The 25,869-nt window shown below is 41.6% G+C and overlaps 1 protein-coding gene across 5 annotated transcripts in view; it reads right to left on the bottom strand.

Moving 5' to 3' along the window:
* The window catches only part of HPSE (heparanase), a 33,923-nt gene extending 10,906 nt beyond the window's left edge, over nt 1-23,017 (bottom strand). For 3 of the 5 annotated variants that reach the window (XM_060147179.1, XM_060147180.1, XM_060147183.1), the window contains exons 1-8: nt 22,701-23,017; nt 11,526-11,671; nt 9,652-9,777; nt 4,794-4,967; nt 2,551-2,719; nt 2,192-2,239; nt 1,593-1,686; nt 1,042-1,148 (exon numbers count right to left, since the gene is read on the bottom strand). In XM_060147179.1, the coding sequence (XP_060003162.1) occupies nt 1,042-1,148; nt 1,593-1,686; nt 2,192-2,239; nt 2,551-2,719; nt 4,794-4,967; nt 9,652-9,777; nt 11,526-11,671; nt 22,701-22,924 (1,088 nt within the window). In that variant the 5' untranslated portion in view covers nt 22,925-23,017. The remainder of the gene's footprint in view (nt 1-1,041; nt 1,149-1,592; nt 1,687-2,191; nt 2,240-2,550; nt 2,720-4,793; nt 4,968-9,651; nt 9,778-11,525; nt 11,672-22,700) is intronic. The other 2 variants (XM_060147182.1, XM_060147181.1) reach the window with 2 other exon arrangements.
* Nucleotides 23,018-25,869: the final 2,852 nt, after the last annotated feature.

The following is a 25,869-nucleotide window of genomic DNA, read 5'->3' as shown; positions in this document are numbered from 1 at the left end:
CCGTGTGGGAGGAATTGACAGGAAGCCAGAAAAGTAGTATTATCAATAAGGCATTCAGATGAAGTAGAGACTATCCTTCACTTCACATGTTCTCACACTTCTGCATGATAACAAATCCTAGAAGACTATTAATATGCTATAGGAGTCCCTATCAGGGTAGGACAACATCTACAAAGCAGAGTTGACAAATGCCCACACTTATAGACTTATTCTTCGTCCTGTGGGATCCAAACCCGCCCTTCCCACTTCCACCCACCGCCTCCCCACCCGCATTTCCATGTGAGGTCTGAAGAAAGGATTGCTGGTGGCCAGCAGCACTAAAATGCGAAATAAGTAGAATCACCCCTAAGCTTTTATGGACACTTCCTCCCCGCCCCGTGTTCAGTCAGTGGCAAAACACACATCTCCTTTCTTTCCTCTCCTCCTCATGCCTCCACAAGCATAAGGGATGTGTGCTCTAGTCGGGGCTTAAAAGAATGAGGATAGGAGAGGAAAGAGAATAAAGCTCAATATGAGCATGTAGAACTATAGACTAAGAGTGTTAACTGAGTTATGAAATGTAAGTAAACCAGTTGGTTTTAAAGCAATCAAGTTTGTGGTGCTTGGATAAGGGGGTGATTTAGTAAATCTTTAAATTCATTGGTAGCCCCTCGGGTGCGACCTCATACTTTCAGGCTCGAAACTTCTTGGGAATCTATGAATAGAGCTACATGTACTCAGAATCCTTCTCAGAGTCAAGGCTCTTGATGCACTCTTTTACAATGTATTTCTTTAGAGAAAGGAATGCTTGACATATTTATGGGCCATAATTAAGGAACAAAACTTCTAAAGCAGTTCATTCATACAGTGATTAATTTGGGCACATGTTAAAGATGTCCAACCAACTTTAGTAAATCATTTTCTTGCAAAATCTGGCACAAACTTTGGAGCTCAGCCACGGAAACTGTCTTTGACCAGATTTTTGTCTGACGAGTTATTTCAACTGAACAGAAGAACAGGAGAATGCTATCTGGTCCCTGAGACAAGTGCAAATTCACTCACATAAAGCCAGCAGCAAAGGTGTTGGACAGCAAGGGCGCTCCACCCCCATATGCAGAGCTGGTCTCTCCTAACCAAACCTTCTTGTGGGGTCTGGTCTCCTCAACAGCCTATGTATGGAACAGAAAAGTCTCCACAGTAATTGCAAACAAGCTGACCAAATATGGTGCTGAAGATTATTCAATATTCAAAACCTTGCATTCCCAGATCCATCCGTTCAGTATAGTTACAAAATATTTTCACGGTCATTTAGGTCTTGGGAAATTACCTTTTATTGGAATACTAGGTGTGGAAGGAATGTAAATAATCCCCTTCTTTTCTTATGGACTCTGAGAGTTCACTCTACCAAAAGGCCATTGGAAGTATTTTTAATTTCCAATCAACATACATGGGTGAGACCCGATACTAAGGGGAACTGAAGGTGAATAAGACCTAGTGCCTGCTCTCTAAAATTGGAAAAACATGTAAATTTATATACCTGTAGAATTTAGGACTAGCTAGACTACAAAATAAGGACTCTGGTTTTACATTAAAAAGAATAAGAAGACTATTACCTGGAAAATTTTTTGCACAGATGAAATAAAAGTGTCCAGTACATCAGGGTTTAGAAAATCTTCTTTGGTAGCAATTCGCCCATTCAAGTAGTAGCTAAATTATTCAGAAAATATTCAGGAAAAAGTAACAAACTTTACTTTCTGCTTTTAAGTTAATTGGCCGCCCTTGCCCACCTTTCTACTTCTTCCCACCCCTGTGCTATTAAAAAAAAAAAAAAAAAGCAGAAGTTCTACTAAGGAGAGAACAAGATGGAAGGGGACCACTTATTCTGTCTTGAGAAAACATAGTCACAAATGCAGGTATTTGTGGGTTACCCATTCTTTGGCAAGCATATTAGTTTTAGCTACTATTAGCTACATCTATTCCATGACTTAAACAATAGTGTGCCTTGATCTTGTAGAAACTACCACGTTACTTAAAACAAGTTTAAATTTCTGTTTTATTAATGTTAAGATCCTAGTACAATGCTGCTTGAGACCATTTCTTATTGGGAACTATAAAGTCAATTAGCAATTAAATGAAAACAACTTTTTGAAAACTAGGTAATAAGTAAAGCTAGCTTTACTTTCTCAGTATAAACAGTAGGAGACATACTTACTGATGCCATGTAACTGAATCAATCACTTCTCCCCCAGCCTTCAGGAAACTAGAAAAAAAAATCTATTATGTTATCACTTAATCTTTATATGAACAATAAATGCACTTGTCTTCCCTAGAAATAGGCTGGTTACTACTTTAGGATAAAGCAACACAAACTTCCTAATTCTGATACAAATTTTATCACAGGTGCCATTTGCCCCCAAATCTTTGGTATTCTGAGCCAGTCAATGTTTCCTCTTTTGGTAAACCTTCTAGTCAGGCAACAAATTGTTTAATAACAGGTGGTTTATTGAGGATTCTCCACCAAAGAAAAATATTATATTTAAGAAAAGTGGTTCTGCTTCCTCTAGCTCTTACCTCTTCAGCATCTTAACAGTCTTTCCTCGAGGCTGGCCAACATCAGGACCATAGAGTTTTGCATTTTTGAAAGCAGATTTTCCTAGAAGTTTATGCAACTCCATAAAATCTTCTCCTAACTGCAATCCATCGATGAAAATACCAGCCTTCTTCCGGAAACTGTTAGGTTCTGAAAGACAGCAATTCACAAAATAATTGCTTACCTAGAAAATTTTTTATTTAAAAGCAAACATAAAAGCAGCATATAAAAGCAACAGAGCATTTTTCATATTACAAAAACTTAGAATCCAAAGTCAAGGAAAGTAAAATCTCCAGTTATAAAGAAGATATTCCAGGAAAATAAAAATATAAGTTATATAAATGAAGGATTGGGGGTAATAAAACAGTTGGAAATTAATAATTGGGATATTAAACTAGTGGATATTTAGGAAATAGTCTGTATTCAGTATTTAATAACCTAATTTACTTAAAAAAAAAGATTGTGTGGGAGAAGACATTTAAAAACCTATTTCTACAATGTAATTAAAAGTCTTCCTGAGGGGCTTCCCTAGTGGCTTCCCTAGTGGCGCAGTGGTTAAGAATACACCTGCCAATGCAGGGACACGGGTTCGAGCCCTGGTCCAGGAAGATCCCACATGCCGCGGAGCAACTAAGCCCGTGCGCCACAACTACTGAGCCTGCGCTCTAGAGCCCACGAGCCACAACTACTGAAGCCTGCACGCCTAGAGCCTGTACTCTGTAACAAATGAAGCCACCACAATGAGAAGCCCGCACACTGCAAAGAAGAGTAGCCCCTGCTCGCTGCAACTAGAGAAAGCCCGTGCAGAGCAACGAAGACCTAACACAGCCAAAAGTAAATAAATAAATTTATTTAAAAAAAAAGTCTTACTGAGAATTATAAGTGCAAATTATATGTGCATGTGAGTCTGGAAGTAGCAAAGCTGAAGGGAGGGGAGGGAGGCATGGAAAGTGTCCAATCTACTTCCCAAATTGCCTTACTCTTCTCCTTCACCCCGGAAACCAGACCTTCCCTTTGCAAAATGGGGCCCGGGGAAGAGGGGCACATGATGACACTCTTTTATCTTACTCTGAAGAGCAGGAGCTGGGGATGGGTAGGGTAGAAAAGTAGGGAAGGTGAGATGTACAGAGATGGGTAAGGATGGGTTCAGATGACCTATTATTCACATAGTTGCTGCAGTAAAGTTGTTCAGCATCTAACTAAGATATGGTTGCCTTGACCCTTCCTTTTATTCTGTTTTCAGTGCTTCAACTTGCCAGTTATCCTCAGTAACTCAATCCCAAAATCTGCTGCTAGACTTTATTATAATACATACCACTATAGACATGTATCACTTCTTTGCTTGCTTTCTGGTTGGTCTGCCTCCCTACCTCTAGAACAGAAGTCTCAAGAGAGCAGGGACCTCCTACTAGAGCCAGACTGCCTGGGTTCAAATCCTAACTCCTGTAAGATTCCTCTCACTGATAATTGCCCAGCATCACACAGCTATTGAGCTAAAATTTTTGTGCCTCTTTTGTCATCTATGAAATGAATGTCATAATTGTGTTCACCTCGGGGCAATTATAAAGATAAAATAAGCTAATACTTATTAAATGCTCAGAGCAGTGCCTGGAATATAGTATGTGCTCATCATATTACTACATCTCACTTCCCATTTTATCTTCAGTTCCATCGGCTGATGTGTGAACAAAGCATTGTAAATATGTTTGAATGAATGTGGCTAATCACTAGCACTTTAGTTACAGTTTATAAGTTCCTTACAATAAAAGAATGACAAAGGAGACAATCAAGAGCTTGACCCAGGTAAGACTCTGTACCAGAACTTCTAGCTTGAACCCATTATGAGTGTTGGGTTGGGGTTGCTGAGATTGACAAGTTGAGAACAGAGGAAGGAATGGAAAGGTAAAAGCAAACTGCTTGAGTCCAACCTGCCAAGCATAAGAGGTCTAGGTGACCCTGAAGATCTCAAGGGAATCAGGGAGCTGTGGAAGTGCTCAAATGTAACATAAACTGGGATTAACGATAGGTTCTGGGATACATAAGGAGTTTTCTGCCACAAGTAATTCCAAACTCACACCACTGAGCACTTACACAAATATTCCAAGGCAAAAAGCATGTTTGCTATTATTAAAAAGAAGGTCATAGATAGGAACAAATAATGCCAAAGTGGGGGAATCTCCTTATTATTGAAATGTTCCCCGGGCAGGGGCAGGGGAGCACTTACCATTGCCTAGTTCCCAAGAAATGTTATAACTCTTGGAAGAGCAGTAGTCCAGGAGTAACTGAGCATTAGAACTGTTCCAGTGCAAATCTGCAGTTCGTAGTAATGCATTTAGACCAAAGATCAGGTCCAGTCCTGAGCAACTGGCAAAAGTATACAGCATATCCACTGAGCTTCCTAAAAGAAAAATGTTACCATTTCGTGGTTAGGTCAGCACCAGAGTGCCGAAGTGAGGAAGGCCTCCAGATTTGTTCCTCATAATGAATTGCTATTTCTGTTGTTAAATGGAAGGAATTCCAATGAGTGCTTATAATTATGAATGTGTCAACAAAATTGGACTGGCAAATTAAAAAAATATATATATATATTACTTTATTTGCTTCAGCTGTTGAATCAAGTCCTATGGAAGGTACCAGAGGCTTTGGTCTGGCACTTGGGTTTTGTTCAAGTGACCTCAGGTGAACTGGGGAAACTGCAGTGTACGGCTCAGGGCTCAACATGCACAGGCCAGATTTTCATTAGTCAACACAAAACCCACACTTCATAATCTAAATATCTCCACTCATAAACTCAGTCACAAAATAACTTGGTAACTTTGATTATATTTTTTTAAAGTTTTTGAAAAATTCATGTATATAATTCATTAATTCAAAATAAATGGAATTTTACATTAAAAAATTGGCCTAGGGCTGTGGTTTCCAAACTCGGCGCCAAGGCACTCTGGGGAGTGAATTCACTGGTACGGTTTAGCAAATAAAAATACAGGACATCTAGCTAAATTTGAACTTCAGATAAATAATGAATAATTTTTAGTGTATGTCATGTGTATTATTTGAGAAATACAGCAAAGAAATTATTGTTTATTTGAAATTAAAATTTGACCAGGCAACCTTACTCACAGGGGCACTGCAGGATCTTTTAAATTTGCAAGGGAATGCATCAACATCTGTTGGACATGATGAGAACTGTTACTATTAGGTTGTTCGGACCTAACAGCTTAATTGAAACTCTCAGGTATTTCTTTTGGGCTAGATGTGCTATGAAAAAAATTGAGTCACTAAGGAGTTATTAAAGCTTTGGAACTTTTGAACTCAGCTTTTTAACCATTAGCTAGCCTATAATCTCTTTTTGAGAGTGGCAGAAAGTATTTTTGAGTGTTTAAATCAGTTATTACCTGCATAGATCTGGTGATCTTAATGTATATTTAGAGCTATCTATTAAACAGAAATTCACTTCCCTAGTTTAAAAAAAAAATCTCTATCTATCTGGCAAACTTACACCCTTTCTCCTTCAAAGTGGCTCTGTTTCTAAGTCTTCAGCCTGAACTACTTGGATTACCAGAGCAGTGAAACCCTAGGTTTAATACTGCACATAACGGCTGAGGGGCGGTAACAACACTAGCAAGCTATTTTAGGTGTTTTTGATATTTGCTGTGTCACCCACTTCCACAAACCTGCTGCCTATCATTAAGGTGTTACAGACATTGGGGTCTGAAAAGCTCTCTGAGTCCTAGCCTGTTCCTGGGATCTTAGGGCCACAGTGGAGGACAGCATGGGACTTTGGGATTATGGAGTCCTCCCCAAACCTCCACCCTCATTTTTCTATAAGGAAACTGACACCCAAAGAAATAAAGTGCTTTGCCCAATATCACATAGCTATTTGGTGACAGTGCCACAGTAATAGAGCCTGTAATAAAGGCCCTGTGACTGTCCTAGTCACAGTTATCTTTTAGACATATACTGCTAATCATGTTGTAGAAAGTGTCCTAAATCAGGAATCATAGATCTGAGCTCCCAGCCCCACTATCCCACTTATAGACTGAATGATCAGGAGTGATCCCTTTACCTGCATGAGCCCTGGCTACAGATCTACAATCCTGGAACTAGTACCATCATCCATCTACCTCACAAAACCAAGTTGAAATAGCACATGTGAAAACCCTTTGTAAGCCATAAAAAACTCTTACAGATATAAAGCACTATTATTGCCTAGACCTTCTACAAGGATTATGGCATTTTCAAGAAACATAGAATGTTTTCATTTTTGAGTATTTATTCAGCTCATTCCTTACTCTTCCTCTATTTCCACATTTTTCCAAAAACACTTTGAATTTAAGTAGCTTGAAATTCTATTATATGCCCTCTGTAACAGTAACATCTCCTAGAATAAGGGCTGTATATTACTGAGTTAAAATCCACTCTTAAAAATAAAACCCACCCAGCCTATTCCCTCCTCAAAATAAGAAAACTCACAGATAATTATCCAATTCCCAGTCATTATCCAATCTCTTATCTCTTACCGTATGAAAGGGTGGAAAGACCCCTGGAATGAAGACAATCTAAATGACACATTATACATTGGCACTGACTATTATACCATTTTTGTTTACATAAATGTGTCCAGCATCCAGTGTGGGAGTGGGATGTGAGGAAGAAAGGTGGAGAAGAAGGAGAAAAAAGGATTAGCTTATTAAATATTATTATTTTAATAAGAGAGTCCTCCTTTCTGTAGTCACACTCAACATTATACCTGTAACATTGCTTCCTTTTCCTGACCAGACAGGTTTACAGTGTGAATCTATATTCTCATGACAAATGTTTTTGTCATTTTCTACTTAAGTGAAACATACCATCCAATGGGTCCTGTAATTAGAAAATTCACCTATATCTTCTAGGACACCTGTTTTAAAGGTGCAGGCCATTAAGCAATTAACACAATAGACTTTTGCTATCTCTTCCATCATATGATGTCGCATCATACGATGTTACTCAGGCATTACCAACCTTAGCCACGGATGCAGAGCCATGTGTAGAGACACCTATTGGCTTCTTAGATAACCCTATAATGAGCTGGTGCCCAGACCAAACGCAGTAGATTTATTTTTTTAAGACTTTTTTAATGTGGACCACTTTTAAAGTCTTTATTGAATTTGTTACAATATTGCTTCTGTTTTACGTTTTGGTTTTTTGGCCATGAGGCATGTGGGATCTTAGCTCTCCAACCAGGGATCAAACCCATACCCGCTGCACTGGAAGGCGAAGTCTTAAACACTGGACCACCAGGGAAGTCCCATAGATTTCTATCTATATGTTTCTAATACATGCAGATTAAAATAGAAAATTTCAAATCAGAAGTCAAATATTTCCAAATACAAATTATCTATCTGTATTTGTTATACATTTTAGCATTGCCAGTAGGGCGGCTGGAATTATACTGACCCAGCTACATAGTTAGTAAAAGAAGGGCTTTCCCCTGGTGCAGAAGCTATGAAGGCCCTGATCCCAAAGGCAGGAAAAAGGTGTTGAAAACCTACCATCTTGGTTCCAAAAAGATCATGTGAGGTAGCAAACATTTTTAAAGAAAAATTTAGGACTTCCCTGGTGGTGCAGTGGTTAAGAATCCACCTGCCAATGCAGGAGACACGGGTTCAAGCCCTGGTCTGGGAAGATACCACATGCCACAGAGCAACTAAGCCCATGAGCCACAACTACTGAAGCCCACGTGCCTAGAGCCCGTGCTCCACAACAAAAGAAGCCACCACAAAGAGAAGCCTGCCACTGCAACGAAGAGTAGCCCAGCTCGCTGCAACTGGGGAAAGCCCACGCACAGCAACAAAGATCCAACACAGCCAAAAATAAATAATTAATTTAAAAAATTAAGGTAAATTGGCATATGTTTAAGATGACCAAGAAAAAAAGTATAAAGCTATAGATTACCTAATACCATAGGGTCTTCTCCTAGCAGGCTTATTTCAGATGATTAATTACAAATAAGGCCTTCCTGCTGTGGGTCTCTTGGACTTCTGTTATCCCGTTAATGGGATCTGAGAAGGCTCTGTCCTGCCAAATTCTGTTCAACCATAGATCATGTTATTAAACCATTAGCATAGCTCCCCTCTGCCCTCTGCTTTAAAATGCAAAAATTAATTTAGAGGACCACATTTTCTATTAGCATATAACCTATTTTCTGATCTCTTATGTGTTACTTTTTCCCTTACCTTATAAATAAAAAATATAAAAATAAAAAATCCATTGTACACACTGGAATCTAGGTAGTGTATAGTAAAATCTTACAAAGAAATAATTTACTGTCAATAATGTACTCTTAGAAATGTTGACTAACCCAAACTAACTTCAAGATCATTTATTTTTCAAAAGCCAAAAGAAGACAGTTGTAGCGTATCTAAGCAGGTTACTTTCTTAACTGAGATCTGGGGCAACATCATTCCTTAGTTGGGTATAAAACATCAACTTTTGGATAAAAATATATTTCATAGTTAGATAAGGATTGCTTGTTTCAGTTGTTTGTGGTAAAGCCCTGCATGACATCATCCCATTTAAACACTGGAAAAGTGTTTCCATGAATGGAAATAAATTCCTGGTTAGTTGAGCTAGTCCTGTGTTTTCAAACCCACAGAGGAAAGAAAATGAGAAAGCTGCCCTGCCAGTGATACACAACACATCACTGGCAGGGCAGTGGCTGCTTCTTGGAGGGGAAACAGAATGCACAATGAGGTGTGAATGGTTTCACGTTTTACTCTTCACACTTTTATATTTTACTTTTACACAAGGAGTATATCCATGTCTTCCTTGACTTCCTAGTTCTTCAGAGCAGTAAAGGTCATTATTAGCTTGTGAATGAATGATTCTATATTTCACTCTGTGGCTAGTAGGCAAAGTCAGGAGAAGAAAAGTAAAAAACAGAAGTTTGGGGTTGAAGATTGCCCATTAACTCTTGCTAACATTTGAGGATTATGCAGCTTTACGTAACTGCTATAGGGCTTATTAGATTCAAGCCCAAGTTCAAGCCATCCAAATATTTTGGGGGCTGGGACACTTGCAGGATACCTTTCATTTCTTACTTGAGTAGGTACTGTTCCTGAACTTTTTCTGATACTGTTCTCTGAGTAGCAATTGCTCCTGGAAGGGCCATTCCAACTTCAACCTCCTCTCCACATCAGAAGGGACGGATCCAGATTCGCAAATATCTGCAAATGGAGTAAAAAATTTAGAGAATCTATTTTCACAGTGACACGGTTGAAATCCCATACACTTATTTAGTTAGCTATTTATGTGACTAAAGCAGGATAATTGAGTTTCTGGTTGTTAAGTGTAACATCAGAGAAGGATATATTCTGCTATACATGTCAAATTTGCTGGCTAATCAATTACCACAAAAAAACAGCCAAAGGGCAGGTTTCTGAAGAAACACTGGACATATACTGGACATAGATACATTGGACATAACTTCAAGTTATTTAACAATTCAGAAGGCTCCTCAGAAACCTGAAATTACTAGAGAACCCACCGGAAAAAAACATAGTTCAGTTCTCTTAAGGTTCACTTTCAACATACATAGAAATTTGTTTTACATGGACTATATCTGCTTTATGGTGATTTCCTCTTGCCAAATGGTAGGACAGGAAATGTTGACTTTTATTCCTTCAAATTTGGTATCATCAAAGCTCCTGAGACCACAACATGTGTACTTGGAAAATCCACCACTATCCTATCAGGCAGACTGTGCTTCCTTATCACAAGACAGCAGGGCTGCTGGGGGCGGCTGTCAGGACTGGCTGACCCCCCAGTGACTTCCTTTCTGGGAAGCTGCACATGCTGGCTCTCTGACAGCGGGTGCCTCATCTACCCCTGTGCTCACAAAGGATGTTTCTGAAGCACTTGGATAACCCCAGTGATCCCCCCTCCCTACAGGATGAAGAAAATTGATGAGCAAAGGACAGTTTCCTATCTAAATTTATGGGACCTTTTGAATGCATATGACTGGTGAGAAAGGGCCAGGTCTAAACATATTCCAACGTGTTACACTAAGAAAACTCTCCTGCGTTTTTCTTTTTTTCTAATCACTATTCTATCAATTGGCACTGTTATTAATGGTTCTAAACACTTCCTAACTGCAGAAAATAAACAGAAGGAAATATGTAATATATAAAATAATAAAATATTGTTCATTTTTATATATCATAATTCACTATTGTAATTCAATGATGTACATGGTTCTTTAATAACTGTTAAGATAATGATTTAGCTTCCATTTGATGTCTGTATAGCACTTATGAAAGACACAGGGCAAATCCTCGTGGCGCCCCAGGGTGTTTCTCAGATGAAGCCCACAGACTCCCAATATCAGAATCACCTGAGGAGCCTGCTAAACTTGTAACCTAAGTTTGGAGCCCAAGAATCCAAATATTCAAACTCACCCCAGGTGATTATGTCTAGTCAATAAAGTTTGAGAACCACTGCCCAACAAATCAAGTCTTGAAATCCATTCTTAGAAGCAGAGCATATCTACATGTCCCCTTATTACACCTTTCATCCACATTTTTTGGAATAAATGGGTCTTGATCAGTGCTGTGTCTTGAGCAGGAAATACTCTTTTTGTTTTGGTGCATTTCTACCCACAGGCCCCTCTAGGCAGCTCTGTCCTTTTAGCTACAATCATTGTTCTGTTTACACCACAATTAACTCTCCCCTGCCCCAATGTTGTGTCCAGCACACCATCCCCCCTGCCCCAATGTCTCACATTCATGAAAACATCAGGAGGAGGAAACCTGCCCACCGCTTCCTCTTTTTGTATAGGTGCCTCCACGGGTCCGCTGGGAGCCCTTCATCTCTTATTAATTGTTAGATGTGAGCAATAGCTCTCCTCTGAGAATGCCCACGAGTGACTCAAGTTATCAAGTTAACTCAGATATATGGTTAATCTTTAAAGTTTCACCCTGGTTGACTTGAGATTGCCAGTAACTTCTCTCTTCAAAGGTTGGTTCCTTCTTGGGATCAAAAATGAGAAAGTCCGTCTTCGTGCCACCAAATCTCAGGTATGCGGGAGACAAACCTCTGGCCAAAGTACGAAGCTTTGAAGAACTGTTATAAAGACAAGCAAGAAATTAAAATTATTTTTTCCAAGACAATGCAGTCAAACAGATTTACTCCCTTCTCTCTTGGTGGACCCATTTCCTAATAGCTGTACAGGCCCTGGAGGGAGAAATATCGCTCTAACAGGGACATCGTCTCAATTGGAATCTTCCTAATTGCAAGACTGCTCTTCTAGGCACCTGAGAAAACTTGGAGCTCTGACTCGGGCAAGAGCTTATATTTCAACTTGACAAGCAGGATAATGTTCAGTACTTTCAAAAAATTCATAACCTTTTGTGATTCATGGAGGAAAAGAGGTGAGAGAGTGGAAAGATGACTCTGTTTCTTTGAAAAATAGATTGTCTTCAAAAATTTATGTTACCAGAGAAGTTCATAAATGATTGGGAGTCCTCTTCATCTCCTTAACCAAGCCCCACCTCCACCCCAAGGAAAACCTTCCTTTTAAATTTAAGTCAAATGACTTAGAACGATGTAAGATTCTAATTCCTACCCACCTAGGACACTTCCAATTCAAGCAATTCTAAATGCGTATGTCATCAAGCCCAAAATGCTCCTGATAGGTGCCTATTATGCACTCAGAATGGTACAGAATGCTATAGAATGGAATTAGAATGATTTATAATTCCTTCTCTCAGAGAGATGAAGATGTCATGAATATTTAAGTGAACAAAACTAAAAAAACAGAAGACCCAGGTAACGGGGACATTTGCCATGTATTTCTGAAGCCTCACATATGTGATCCTGGCTTCAGTGCTCTCTGGAAAGCTCTTAAAACACATGGAACCAATGCTGTGCATTCTCAAAATGGCCCAGTTAATTAGTTTACATTTGGGTTTATTTCAAATTGGAAAATCATGCCAGGAGGACTATCTAATTGACAGTATTTCTTGACATCTTAGGAACTGAAGACAGGACCTAAAATTTAAAATTTCAATGCATGCTCCTGCTTTAACTATATATAGTGCTATGTAAAATTTCTGTAAGATTTCTTTATTTTTGCTTAGGAAAGAGAAATTAAAAGGTGGAAATTGACCAAAGGATAAGTGTCTTGCGTTAAAAACTTCAGTGATTCCTCCTCACCATTTTTTTTGTTTGTAACATGAAAGCATTTACAGTACTACCTAGGCACTTTTGCCTTCATGAACCTCTTCCACCATAAAAAAATTTTTTTAATTATATTTTGTGATGATATTCATGGAAAGACAAATATGTTAACGTTATATATTAAAACATTTTCGAGGGCCCCTGAACCTATTGTGGGTCCTGGCATGAGGAGACATAGCACAAAGTTAGACTTCAGGGATGTTATCAACATGGAATTGACTGAACTACCTGACAGCACCAAAGAACTCTGGGAAGGATGGCATCTGCCAGGAAATCCTCAGAACCTCTTGAAGATAAATGGGAATGTTCGCTTGAACTGAGTAAGGATTCAGAAGAAAGCCATTTCCACTATGCTATGAACCCAAATAAAACTAAACTGTAGGGACTTCCCTGGTGATTCAGTGGTTAAGATTCCAATGCAGGGGGCACGGGTTCAATCCCTGGTTGGGGCACTAAGATCCCATATGCTTCAAGCATGGCCAAAAGAATAAATAAATAAACTGTAGGAAGGGGGAATAGCACATTATTGTTTAATGGGTACAGAGTTTCAGTTTGGGAACATGAAAAAGTTCTAAGATGGCTGGTGGTGATGGCTGCACAACAATGTGAATACACTTAATGCCAGGGAACTCTGCACTTTAAATAACCACAACTTTTACTATTAAAGGAACAACCTGTAGACATAGTATGATTTCAACAATGAAAATAATATATATATAGAAGGAGATAACAGGAGTCATAATTACGTGGTGAAATGGATGGTAGACTCTTTCTTATTGCTTTTATGTATTTTTCACATTTTCTATAAACACATAATTTTTTTTTTTTGTGGTACGCGGGCCTCTCACTGTTGTGGCCTCTCCTGTTGCGGAGCACAGGCTCCAGATGCGCAGGCTCAGTGGCCATGGCTCAAGGGCCCAGCCGCTCCGGGGCATGTGGGATCTTCCCGGACCTGGGCACGAACTCGCATCCCCTGCATCAGCAGGCAGACTCTCAACCATTGCGCCACCAGGGAAGTCCAATAAGCACATAATATTTTAATTCGTACAAGGTGACTCTGTGTGTGTGTGTGTTTCTGTCATTTTAAGAATAGGTGAAAAAAACAAGAGTTACTTAAAGGAGACATAGTCATCCATTAATTTATTCAATAAGTATTCATTGTAGGCGCACTCTGTGTCAGGCATTATGTTAGTTGCTGGGGCTACAATGGCAAAAAAGCCACAGGCAGCTGCTGTTCTCATATAATTTATAGTCCAGTGATTATATATATATATATATATATATATATATATATATATATATATAAACAAGTAAATAGGCAATTCCAAAACAATGCTATCAGAACATACAAAGGGGATCTTAACCCAGACTTTGTCCTAGAGGTAGGAGGTGGTTAGAGGTTTTCCAGGGGCAAGCGTCTTCACTGTTAGATGTTCAAAAGGAAAAAATTTTATCCAGATCGAAGATAGTGAGGTGGGATTGAAGAAAGTGTTCCAGGTGTAGAGAAAAGTCTGTGCAAACAACAGAGGTAGAAGAAGGGAATATGGCACCACCGAAGAGCTGACAGGTGTGGCGAGAGCCTAGAGATTGGGGACAGTAAGGTGCTGGGAGAAGATACACTGGAGAGGCAAGCAGGACCATATCATGGAGGGCTTGTAAGCCACCATGTCCAGGAGTTCCAATTTTATATCAAGGCAGTGGGGAGCCATGGAAGGATTTAAAGCAGTGGAGTGCCCGCACCAGACTTTTATTTTAGAAAAGAATCTCAGGCTTCAGTGTAAATAACTGAATAGAAGGACCAAGACTGTGGTCACATTAATGTAGACAGAAAGTGATGGGCTGAGGTAAGGTAAAAACAGTGGGGATGAAGAGAGGGATAAATTCAAGATACATGTGGAGACACAAATACTAGATTTGGTGTTTAACTGGATGTTGGAGAAGAGTCCAAGATCACCCCTGGGAAGCATCTGGAAGATGGTAATATCATTTGCTGAGATGAAGAATAGGTGATAGACTGGAGATAGGGAGGAAGATGGGGGCAGGGCACAGTGCTGTAGAATTTGAGATGCCAGTAAAAGCCAAAAAACATTGCCATTAGGCCCTTGGCCACGTGTGCCTGGAGCTCAGAAGACACATAAAGGCGAGGTGTAGAATGGAGAGTCCTCAGTCTAGAAGTCAGTGACTAGTGAATCCCTAGCCCACAGGTGCAGAGATGTGGCCCTAAAACTGATACAAGGAACTTTCCCAGAGTCACTCTGGGATGGCCCTGTTCCACTGCTTTTGTCCAGGCACCGATTCTGGTCCTCGATTTTGATTTTGATTGTGTTTGATGATAGAGGAAGCTCATTTAGATTTGTGTAACTGGTATCTGTAAGTAATTGAGACAGGAGAGACTGGCGCTGTCTGGGAAAGGAAGGGTAAGTGAGCAGCAGGAAGGAGCTGTGGTATCACAAGATATGTGTCTGTGCACGACCTTGCTCAGATGCCTGAGGATCAGAGCCTGATTCCCAGAAGGCATGACTGTACCACCTCGGGTCACTCTCGACCACATTACCCTGCCTTTATGTTCTTCACAGCGTTCACCACCCTCTGAAATTAGCTTCCTTTTTTGTTGATTTGGTTTACTATCTATCCCCACCCCTGAGCTAAGCTCTGTGAAAGCAGGGACTCTGTATGGCTCATCAGAATCTCCTCAGCACCTAGATAAGTACCTGGCCCACAGCTGGTGCTTAATAAATATTCGTCAAGTGAATGAACAGTTAAGTCCAGCCTGATGAAAGGGCAAGTGGGTCCAGACAAAGACTGTTTTCTGAACAAAATTAAAACCCAGTGCTACGGCTCCTGCCAAGTAAAGGAAATCACATGTTTCAAAGTATTGGTATGAAGGACTTTTTTGTCTCCTTTGTAATGGAATATTTTCTTGTTTTGAGATACAATTTTGATGCCCTCTGACAAAAACCAGATTTAAAACAGCTGCAAACTTTTCATAAAAACAAAATTGATCAAAGGTACAGTATTTCTATCATATACAGTGAAAATAAAGGGGGGAAAATCCACTGGCATCAGCACTGCCACCACAACGACGTGGAAATAACAAAAGAACACGTAAAAGCAGCTGCAGATATTCCATTTCTGGAACAGTTTGTTAGGGGAAAGAAACGTCTGCAGGTATTTTTATTTTACCTTAAGTGTAAAAATAAGTTGCTTATCTCTGACACAAAAGCAGAGATGAGTTGGAGCCACCCTGCACTGACTCGTACCAGCTTGTGAGAGCCAACTGTTTTGTTCTGAGAACCAGCTGTTAAACTGTTGGCAGTTTGAAGTCAGCCATGGTGGGGATATTTATACTACAGAAATCAGAAAAAAACATAAATCAGTCTCCTCTCCTCCCAGAGAGCCAGTCGTGAAACATTTTCTGGCACACCACTGCATGAACAGTAATTCAAGCCACGGAAGTGGGTGAAACCACTCAGATTATGTGAAGTAAAAAAGAAGGCCTAGGTCAGAAGTCTGAGGAACATCAACACTGAAGATAAGCTAGAAGAAGAGGTGGAGAAGAACTGTTAGAGAGATTGGGGAAATCCCCAGAAATGGAAGTGACACAGGGATGAGTGTTTCCATTGTCAACCTTGTCAAATGCTTCTGGGAAACTGTATTGGTTTGCTAGGGCTGTAGTAACAAAGTACCACAAACTGAGTGGCTTAAACAGTGGAAATTTATTGTCTTATAGTTCTGGAGGCTAGAAGTCTGAAATCAAGGTGTTGGCAAGGCCATACTCCCTCTGCAGGTGCTGGGGGAAGATCTGCTCCAGGCCTTTTTCCCAACTTCGGGTAGTTCCTTGTAGCAGTGTAACTCCAATCTGCACAGGGTGTTCTCTGTGTATGTCTGTCTCCAAATTTCCCCTTTTTATAAGCTCATCAGTCATATAGGATTGGGGCCCACTCCATTCCATTCTGACCAATTCTTAACTAGTTATGTCTGTAATGACACTATTTCCAAATAAGGTCACAGACTGAGGTACCAGGGGTTAGGACTTCAGCATATGAATTTGGAGGGGACACCCAGACATTCAACCCATAATAGAGACAAATAAGATAAGGATTGAAAGGTAGTCATTGGATTTCACAATAAAAGGTCACTGATGATGTGGGAGAGATTGATTTTATGACACGATGATGGGGACATCATGAGGATGGACTAAGGAAGGCATGGTTAGTAAGAAAGGCTGCAAAGGAGAGGAGAAAGAGGGTGGTGAATGCAGAGACACACGTGCTGGGAGGTATTTGAGATGGGAAAGACTTGAGGATGTTTCTATGCTGAGAAGAAGGATCCAACAAAAAGGGAGAGGTTAAAGATACTGGAGAGAGAAGAATCTCTCTAGATGATTGCTAGAGCAAAGTCCTTGGGGAGGGGACAGGATCCACAGCAGACCTAGAAGAACTGGGCTGAGAAGAGAGAAAGGAAAAAAGCTAGAGGTAGCCATGCTGTCTGCAGGATCGACTGCAGGAAGAAAAGGAAGTTCCTATCTAGCGACTTCATTTTCTTTGGGAAAGAGAAATGTGGTCATAGACTAAGAGTGATGAAGTGGAAGTGGGATCAGAGTTTTGAAGGAAGTGGAGAACGAGAGAGGCCAGAAAAGGAGTGTTAAGGAGTAGCATTAAAGGCCAAGTAAGTCTGGAGGCCAGGAATTTACAGCACAACATCAATCCATGTCACTGGGAGATTCCCCTCTGCCCCCAAGAGCGTAACAGCCCTGCTATGCAGGGTGGCCACTAAGACTGGAAGCAGAGGCAAATACCTATAAGTGGCTTATTAATATGTATGACAGTACATGATTAGATAATATTTTCCATTTCCAGACTTTATGGCCACCTTATAGATTCCAAAGAGGGAAAATATAGTTAGACTAAGCTAGGTTTGGGTTTTAGCAAGAAGAAAAATGGGGCAGGAGTTTGGGGAATATTATCATAAAAATGATTCATGTGATAAATCAAGAAGCCCAAATCAGATATGGAAGAAGTAAAAGGAAGAGGCTGTTCAGTGGAGGTACTTAAAAAATAGTTGTGGTGGGATCCACAAAGTAAAAAAAAGCTAAGAGGGTAAGGAGTACAGTCCAAGAATTGGAGATTTTAAGATTTCAGATGTTGAAAGGTTCTTAGTGATGGAAAGAGTCAAGGCATGGCCATGGCATCAGGTGGTTGAAATGGAGTGAAATGGTGTGTTCTAGGAAGCTGCCCGCCGCCCCCAGAAAAGTGCCCTGTTTTTTGCATTTGTCAATTTCCATGCTGTAAATATTCCCATCAAGGCTGATTTCAAGATAATGGTGTTGATGTCACTGAATATGGAGTTGCGAAGAAATGCACACATTTCACCAGCTGGTGGAAACTGGCTCCAGTAAAACACTGAGTGAAGATTATTAGAAAACGTGGGTGTGAGGAAACTGAGAGACAGTATTCAAGTGGACTTGAATTCATCTAGGATGATGGTGGGACGTGGGAGTGCAGAGGAGACTGTGAGATCGATGTGGATCTTCAGTCAATAATGAGGAGTGAATAAGAGGGGAGCAGAGTTCGGTCGCAAGGAGCGTAGGAGGAGAGCCAGACGTGGAGATAGCAAACCTCACCCTGGATCAGGACAGTCATCTCTAGCAGGCATCAAGTTATCCAAACTGAGTGTTTTACACACTTTGCATAGATTATTTCACTTAATGCCCAAGCAACCCAAAGAGGTAGGTGTCATTATTACCCTCATTTTACAGACAAGGAACCTGAACAAAAGCAGGCTAGGTAATTTGCCCAAGGTAACAAGCCAATGGGGATTTGAACCACAGCAATCTGGAGTTCAAACCAGTGGGCAATTATCTAGAAGCTACACTGGGGAATGGGGGAGGGCTGCAGTGTGGGAGAATGCACAGCTTCTACTCCAAAGGGCTACTTCAGAGAAGTAGTTGCGTCTACTTCTCCACTTGGGTCTTCAAAAGAAGAGCCAAGTTTTAGCTAGGGCAAAGAGGAGGCCAGAATATTCTCCAGGGAAAATGGAGCAGGGTTACCATTGCAAAGGGCTCTAGGCTGCACAATGAAAGACTTTGTGGAGGAAGGAAACAGTGAGCGCTGCTCAACCAGGGGGAAGCGCAGAGTCTCAGGGGTCAGAAACTATGAGCCTATGGCTTGTTGATTGTTCTCAGTTTTCTGTTTCTCTGGCTGTGGTTCTTTCTCTCAGCAACAGGCACAAAGAGGGCCTGAGGTTATTTCCAACATTGCTTATCAAAACATGCATTTGACATTGATAATAAGTGCTTTTCTAATATGGAAAGCAACTTTGTCCATGAAGATGCAGGAATCTGATTATTGAAAGTTATTAATAATAAATATTTATCAAATTGGCAAGAAGGGATGAACTTTGCTGAAATAAAATAGGCAAATCCTTATGAAATACAAGCACAGCTGCATTATCACTGCAATCGCTGTGTAGCATCACCGTTTTTGCTCTGTGATTTCTACCACTGACTCGGCGCTCTAATTTTTACCTTGAATTAGTGAACAGTGCTTGTATTGAAATGTGGCTGCACTGCCAAGGCAGTAACCACATGCAGCTTGAAATGTGCCTAGTCTGAACTGAGATGTGCTGGGAATATAAAACATACACCAGACTTTGAAGACTTGGTTTGAAAAAGAATGTAAAATATCTGATTAATATTTTGTGTTGATTACATGTTGAATGATAGTAATTTGGATATTTTGTGTTTAGTAAAATATATTATTAAAATTAATTTTACCTGTTTCTGTTTTCCCTTTTTTAATATGGCTACTAGAAAACTTTAAATTACATTATGTGGCCTACTCATGAGGCCCACATTCTATTTCTGTTTAGCCCTGCTGGTCTCTGTCCTCCCATCTTTGAGGGCCAGGGCCCCTTGGGAGCTCTGCATGTAGTTGGGTTTAGGAAGTTTTTGACTGGGTTGATGAGTTACCTCCAGGAAGAGGGCAAACTGAAAAGATGCTCCTTTCTGATTCTAGATTGTTCTACCATTGGCATTTAAGTTCTGTGTACTCCATGTTCTTTAACTGCAAATGTGGGGGAAAAAAAAAACAAACCCAAAACACATCTGTTTGCCACCATGGGAAACCAGAACCGTGCCATCTGACTGAATTTGCTTAGGCCTCTTTTGAAGTACCGTAGCGATATGGGCCATGATTCTCCTGTTCTCAAGACAGTGCTTCTTTTCATTACATCAGTGTCTCAATTTATTTCCAGACAATCTTTTTCTACCATTCCTCCTCTGCTGCCTTTAAAAAATATGAACTACTTTATTTTCTTTTTGTGTACTCGTGTGTCTACAATTAGCATCTGGCTTCAAATTCTGTTCCTTCATGTCATAGTTGGCTGACCATGGGCAAGTTGTTGAATCTCCCTAGGCCTCAATCTCTTCATTTTAAAAATGGGGATGATAACAGTACTGACCTCACAGTTTTGTAGCAAGGACTAAATGAATTAGTGCCTAGGAGATGCTTAGAACAGGGCCTGGCCTATGACGGTGGTTCAATTAGTGCCAGCTATTTTTATAATCCTTCCCTTCTTAGTACTTCAGCTTTCATCTGCTCAGCTCTTGCCATCTTCACCCAAGCAGCTTCACTCTTGAGGAACTGAAATACAACAATGCCCATCTGACTCTCCGCTCCTGTGATAGATGATAAGCCCTGTGTTGTCTTTTGAGATGGAAGCTAAATATTCTGTCTTCTGAGATGGCCAGGTCACTTTGGGCACTGTGACAGCCATCCTGGGGAGATGGACCCTCAAACCCTAATTCAGAAGCTCCGTCTCAGGTGAGAAGGGGAGGGAGCTCATTCCTCTTTGAGCTGCAGTCCTTAAGGTCTCAGATGAGAACTGTGTGGATGCCTCTGGGGAGTAGGCATGGAAAACAGCTTCTGCTCAGGGAAGGGACCTGGAGGGGTCAGGAGCCAGCCCTGGAGAGAAGCCCATATGAACAGGAATACACTGTGTTTTGTAAACAAACAGTCTTATTGATTGCATGCCATGCTTTTTTCGTTTCATTATCCTCCAGCCTTTAACAAAAAGGTGGAGACCAGGGGGGAAGAAAGAGTGCTATGGGAAATTAAGAGATGTGTTTCAGAAGAATGGAAGTTCTGTGTGTGTTTGGGGATGGGGAGCATTGCTATCAAGTTGGTTAGCTTGCCTGCAGGGTGATCAGGCCTGGACCCCAAAAGTCATACTGTAGGTTTTTTATTTTGGACTTGTGTCTCCAGGAAGGGATACCCAAACTCTCCTCCTTGGGGAGGGGTAGGGTATATGCTGGCTGCAGCAGCAGAAAAGGGCTTAAGTTCTCATATTTCAAGAAGTACGTGAAGTACTTCTCACATTCAATAAATGGTCATTTACTTAATCTTTCTGTTTGCAGTAAGGCACCTCACACCCTCTCTTCCCCTATCACCACCACCCCCCACCCCCATCCCAAGCTAGGCCTGGGGTCCTCAGATATGGAGCCCTCTAGTTCAGTGTTTCACCAGAATAATCCTTCTGTCTCTCAGCCAGCTTCTGCCTGATATCAGCTCACTTTCCATAAGGGAAAGGGGAAAAAGTGGGAACTCCTTTCCACCAGGAAATTCTTCCTTTCTTGCCACATGGGGAAAGATAGAGGTTAACTACCATTGAAAGAAATGCACAGAGAACTGATGAATTGTTAGCAAATACTCACCAATTTCCAGGAAGAAGCAATTAACAAATTTTGAGCACTGTCAAACACTAAGTGCTTATTTATTATCTCATCCAATGCTCATAGCAATTCTACAGGAAGGTTTTAGAAGTTCCATTCTACAGTTGAAGAAATCGAGGCTTGGAGCTGCCAAGCAACCTGTAAAAACCAAGCCACCGGTTTGGACAGAGCTGGGAACCAAGGCTGGTCTCACTGCCAATCTCGCAACCTTAGACTATCTGCTTTTATTTGCAAAGGAAGTGACTGAAATTAGCAATAGCAGCTGAAGGTGTGGGCACAGAAAGCCCAGCCTGTAGGTGTTTGGCAATGGCAGGATTCGAGTTGTTTGTGCTGGTTGAGGTATGGTCATCTCTGGAGGCTCTCATGACCTAGATGAGTGGCCTAGATGACCTGGGTCTGTCCCTGTGGCGCCCTATCTTGGAATCAGCCTGCACTCATGGGCAGGGGCCAGTGAACCTGCACTAGGCTCAGTCTTTCTCAAGTGAGAAAAAAAATTACAGCTAGTAAAGCAGCGCCACATCTTGCACATCTCTTGGAGAGAGAGCTTTTTATTAAGGCTCTGTAAGTCACTGAAATAGTCTTCCAGGTCTCACTGATGTGATATTAAAAAATTTTTTAAAGAGCGTAGTATGGGAAATCTGTGTACATTGTGCTCAATTTTGCTGTGAACGTAAAACTGCTCTTTAAAAGTCTTATTATAGAATAAGTAAGCTTATTCTCCTTTGTGGCCTTTTCCTTCCCCCACCCCTCCCCCAAGGAAAAAGTTGTTTTTTTCCTTTAACCTTACTAACAGAGTTTAAGAGACTGAAGCCTGGCACACAGTGTTACTTGTCCTACAAGGTGCAGCAAATTCAAATGCTCAAAGCCCTCCAGGTGCACTTGCCGGGCCCCCTCCTTCCGGCGAGTTTCTGGGGCAGATGGGAAGTTTCTTTCCTCAGTTTCCCCTAATACCTGGCCTTTAGTTGGCACTCAGGCAACACTTGCTGAATGAATGAAGGCAGAAAACAAGGGTTGGGGGACCTGCAGGGTGTGGGCTGGGGAGAAAAAGAGAGAGAGAGAGAGAGAGAGAGAGAGAGAGAGAGATGAGAAGGTCCCAGAGTATAGAGAAGAGAGCGGCCGGCAGGGCGGGCGTGATGTCAGCAGGGCAGGAGAGAGGACAAGGGCCCGCAGGCCCGCACTTACCCCAGGAAGGTGAGGAACCGCGGGTCCGTGGCCAGATTGGCGTCGATGGTGAAGGACAGGAACGCGGGACTCACCAGATGCACTGGCCGCTCGGTGGAGAAAACCAGCACCACGACGTCCTCAGCTGGCGCGAGTTCCGCCAGGGCGCCCGGGGAGCAGGGACACAGCGGCCCCAGGAGCAGCAGCAGCCGCAGCGGCAGCCCGGGCTTCCAGCTCAGCAGCATCTCGGGCTCACCTGGAGGCCCCACCCGCCAGGGGTGCGCAGCGACCGTCGAGACCCGGCGCACTTCCTCCTGCCCGGCCACAGCGTCCTTCTCTCCTTTCCGCCGCCCTCTCACTCCTCACCCCTCCCACTGCTCCCTCTCCACCCGCCCCGCCTCCCCGCTCGCTCCCACCTCCTTGCGCGCTTTCCCCTCGGCGGTGGTCACGTCCACTTAAGAAACCACCCACACCTATTTAAAGGGTGAGGACGTGGCTAGGATCCAAGCGCCCGGGAGGCCTGGGGAGGGAGCTCCCGGGGAGGAGCGCTGGGCATCCCGGATCGGCTTCCTGAAGCACAATGTCCGGTGAGCGCTGGTGAGAACGCCAGTGGTGCCCTCTTCCAGGTCCTCGCCTGTGGCGCCTGGTCTTCTGACCTCAACTAAGGCCTCCAGTGAGCATTTATCGCTTCCCTTCTCATCTGGCTTCTGAACACTTGCCTGTTCCTTGAGCTTGCCAAAATCTGATTAACTATGTGTCCTCTGGTGGGACTGCTGTTTCCCAGGCATCTTTTGCCAGGAAAAAAATCTGAGCATTGGCTAACATACACCTAGAAAGAGATTAACTCCAAATATTTCTTATCAATTTCTCATGAAAACAGTATTTAGCAGAGCCTTAAAGTATTAGGTGTCCCAATATCTGAAACTCGGGACATACAGCCTCCATACAAGTGTGGGGTAACGACTGTCCCTTGAATTTGGGGACTTTGCCAAGTTTCCCCTCCATACATTTACCTTTAGCTGTTGGCCAAACTTTTCTTCAGTTTCCCTTTGATGCCTACATTGGTATGTAATTACACCAAGCGCCATGCACTTCGGGCTTACTACATGCCTGATACCGCAGGATGTGCTTTACCTTGTATTCTCTTTCACTCCCACAGCGCTGACAAGTGGGCATTATCCTCATTTTACAGGTGAGGACCCAAGCTCTGAGACATTAACATGTCCAAGGGTCAGAATTGGGATGGGAATGCATTTACACAACCCGGAGCAGATGGCAGTCTGTCTCAGCTGAAACGTAACTTCCTCAAAGACACTTTGCCTGAATCTCCAGACAGCTGAATTCTCCCCATGACACACTCTTACAGCATCCTGAACTTGCTAGAACTTACCACATTTGTTAGTATTGTATTGTTCCACGTTGGCCTCACCTCCTGGATTATAAACTCTGTGAAAGCAGAGATGGGGTTTGTCTTGTCTCGAAGCTCACAGCACCGTGCTTGGCACTTAGTAGGCATCCAGTCAATATTGAGTAAGCAAATGACACCAAAACCCTTAGATTTTTCTGCTTAGATTGTACGACCAATAAAGTAATAAATAAAAATGGATTGTTTTGAGATTTATGTCTAATTTTCATAGATCTGTCTATTCTTAAGCAATTTAAAAGATTTTCCCCCGTGCTGCGTGGCTTGTGTGATCTTAGGTCCCCCAAAGTCCCCCAAAGTCCCTGACTAGAGATCGAACCCGGGTCCCGGCAGTGAAAGTGCTGAGTCCTAACCACTGCAGAGTTCCAGAGAATTCCCATTAAAAGTTAAATGTATAGTTAATTGAGAAGGTTACAGTTTGGAGATTTTGTGTGTATGTATCCATTACTTAGCAACTGTGCAATCTGAATCAGGTTTCTAGCCTACAATTACACATAAGAAAAAAATTCATATATAAACACCAAGCTACCAAGGGATCATATGGCCACAGACATGAAGATGGAAAAGCAGATGCCTGGGCTCCTTTTCTGCCTTTGTTCATACAACCTACCCCACTCCACCCATGCCCCTGTTGTCATGGGGCAAATCACACCAATTTCTTTGGAATATTTGGGCGATTTTGAAAACTGATATGGCAAGTTTTCTAAATAGTAAATCCTTGTGACATGGTGAGATGTGGGTCAGTGCGGTCCCCATGTGAGTTACTAATATGGAAACTGAGAAAACATAAATGAGGAAGTGAAGAAAAGCGACTTGCATAAATGATGGCTGAGATCAGATGAGTTCCCAGCTCCTGGATCTAAGCTGGTTTGATTCACTGCGCCAGATAAGAATATACAGGCACATAGAAGGGAGGCTATGTGGTAATATTAAAAGAACTTGTCATTTCAGAGAGACTTTATAATTAGATACCTTATATTTTTATGGCAAGTCCAGCTTACACACATCCTAGCTAGAGCCCTTTTACATGCATCTGAGGCCTGCAGCTTGGAAGGGTGTGGAAGCTTGGGCCAGTTTTTCAACTTCCCAGAGCCTCAGCTTCCTCATTTGGAAACTGGGTGTAATAATACATATTTCACAGTGCTTCTTTTAAGACTCATTTAACCTAATATATGTAACACATCTAACTCCATATGCAGTATGAAGTACGTGTTCAACAGATGAGTTATTATTATTACTCATTTAATCTTCATAATAATCTTGTAAAGTAGATTTGGACCCAGCTTTCTGATTCTAGGTCCAGAGGTTTTCCACTATTATCTCCCAGATTTAGTGACTCACAAATTATGTGACGATAATGATTTAGAAGTAAAAACCTTTAAATGAACTATGACCAGTGCATGCGAATCATTTAATAGTTATGATGTAGCATCATTTCCATGTGGCCTTGGATTGACTTTCAGTAGTGGCATCGAACTAAAAGCCTAAAAGGGACTCACAGAAAGTTTACCAGGTCAACGACTACAAACACTTGTAAGACAACAGCTGACTGCAGGGCGTCTTCAGAAAATAATAATCTTTTCACTTGTCTGTCTAGAAAATTAAGATTTTCCTAATGTAGAAATCCCTCAGTGATGGCACTCTCTCAGGCATTTGTGGCTCCCTTCAGACTGTGTAAATAGTACACAGATAATATGTTGTTTTCAGTTATTGGGTTAAGACTTACTAAAGTTTTACTTTTAATTTTTCGACGATCAAACTATACTC

Source organism: Lagenorhynchus albirostris, chromosome 4 (genome assembly GCF_949774975.1).
Source record: "Lagenorhynchus albirostris chromosome 4, mLagAlb1.1, whole genome shotgun sequence".
NCBI lineage: Eukaryota > Metazoa > Chordata > Mammalia > Artiodactyla > Delphinidae > Lagenorhynchus > Lagenorhynchus albirostris.
The sequence above is the reverse complement of the archived record's forward strand: the minus strand, read 5'-3'. Positions and strand labels throughout refer to the sequence as shown.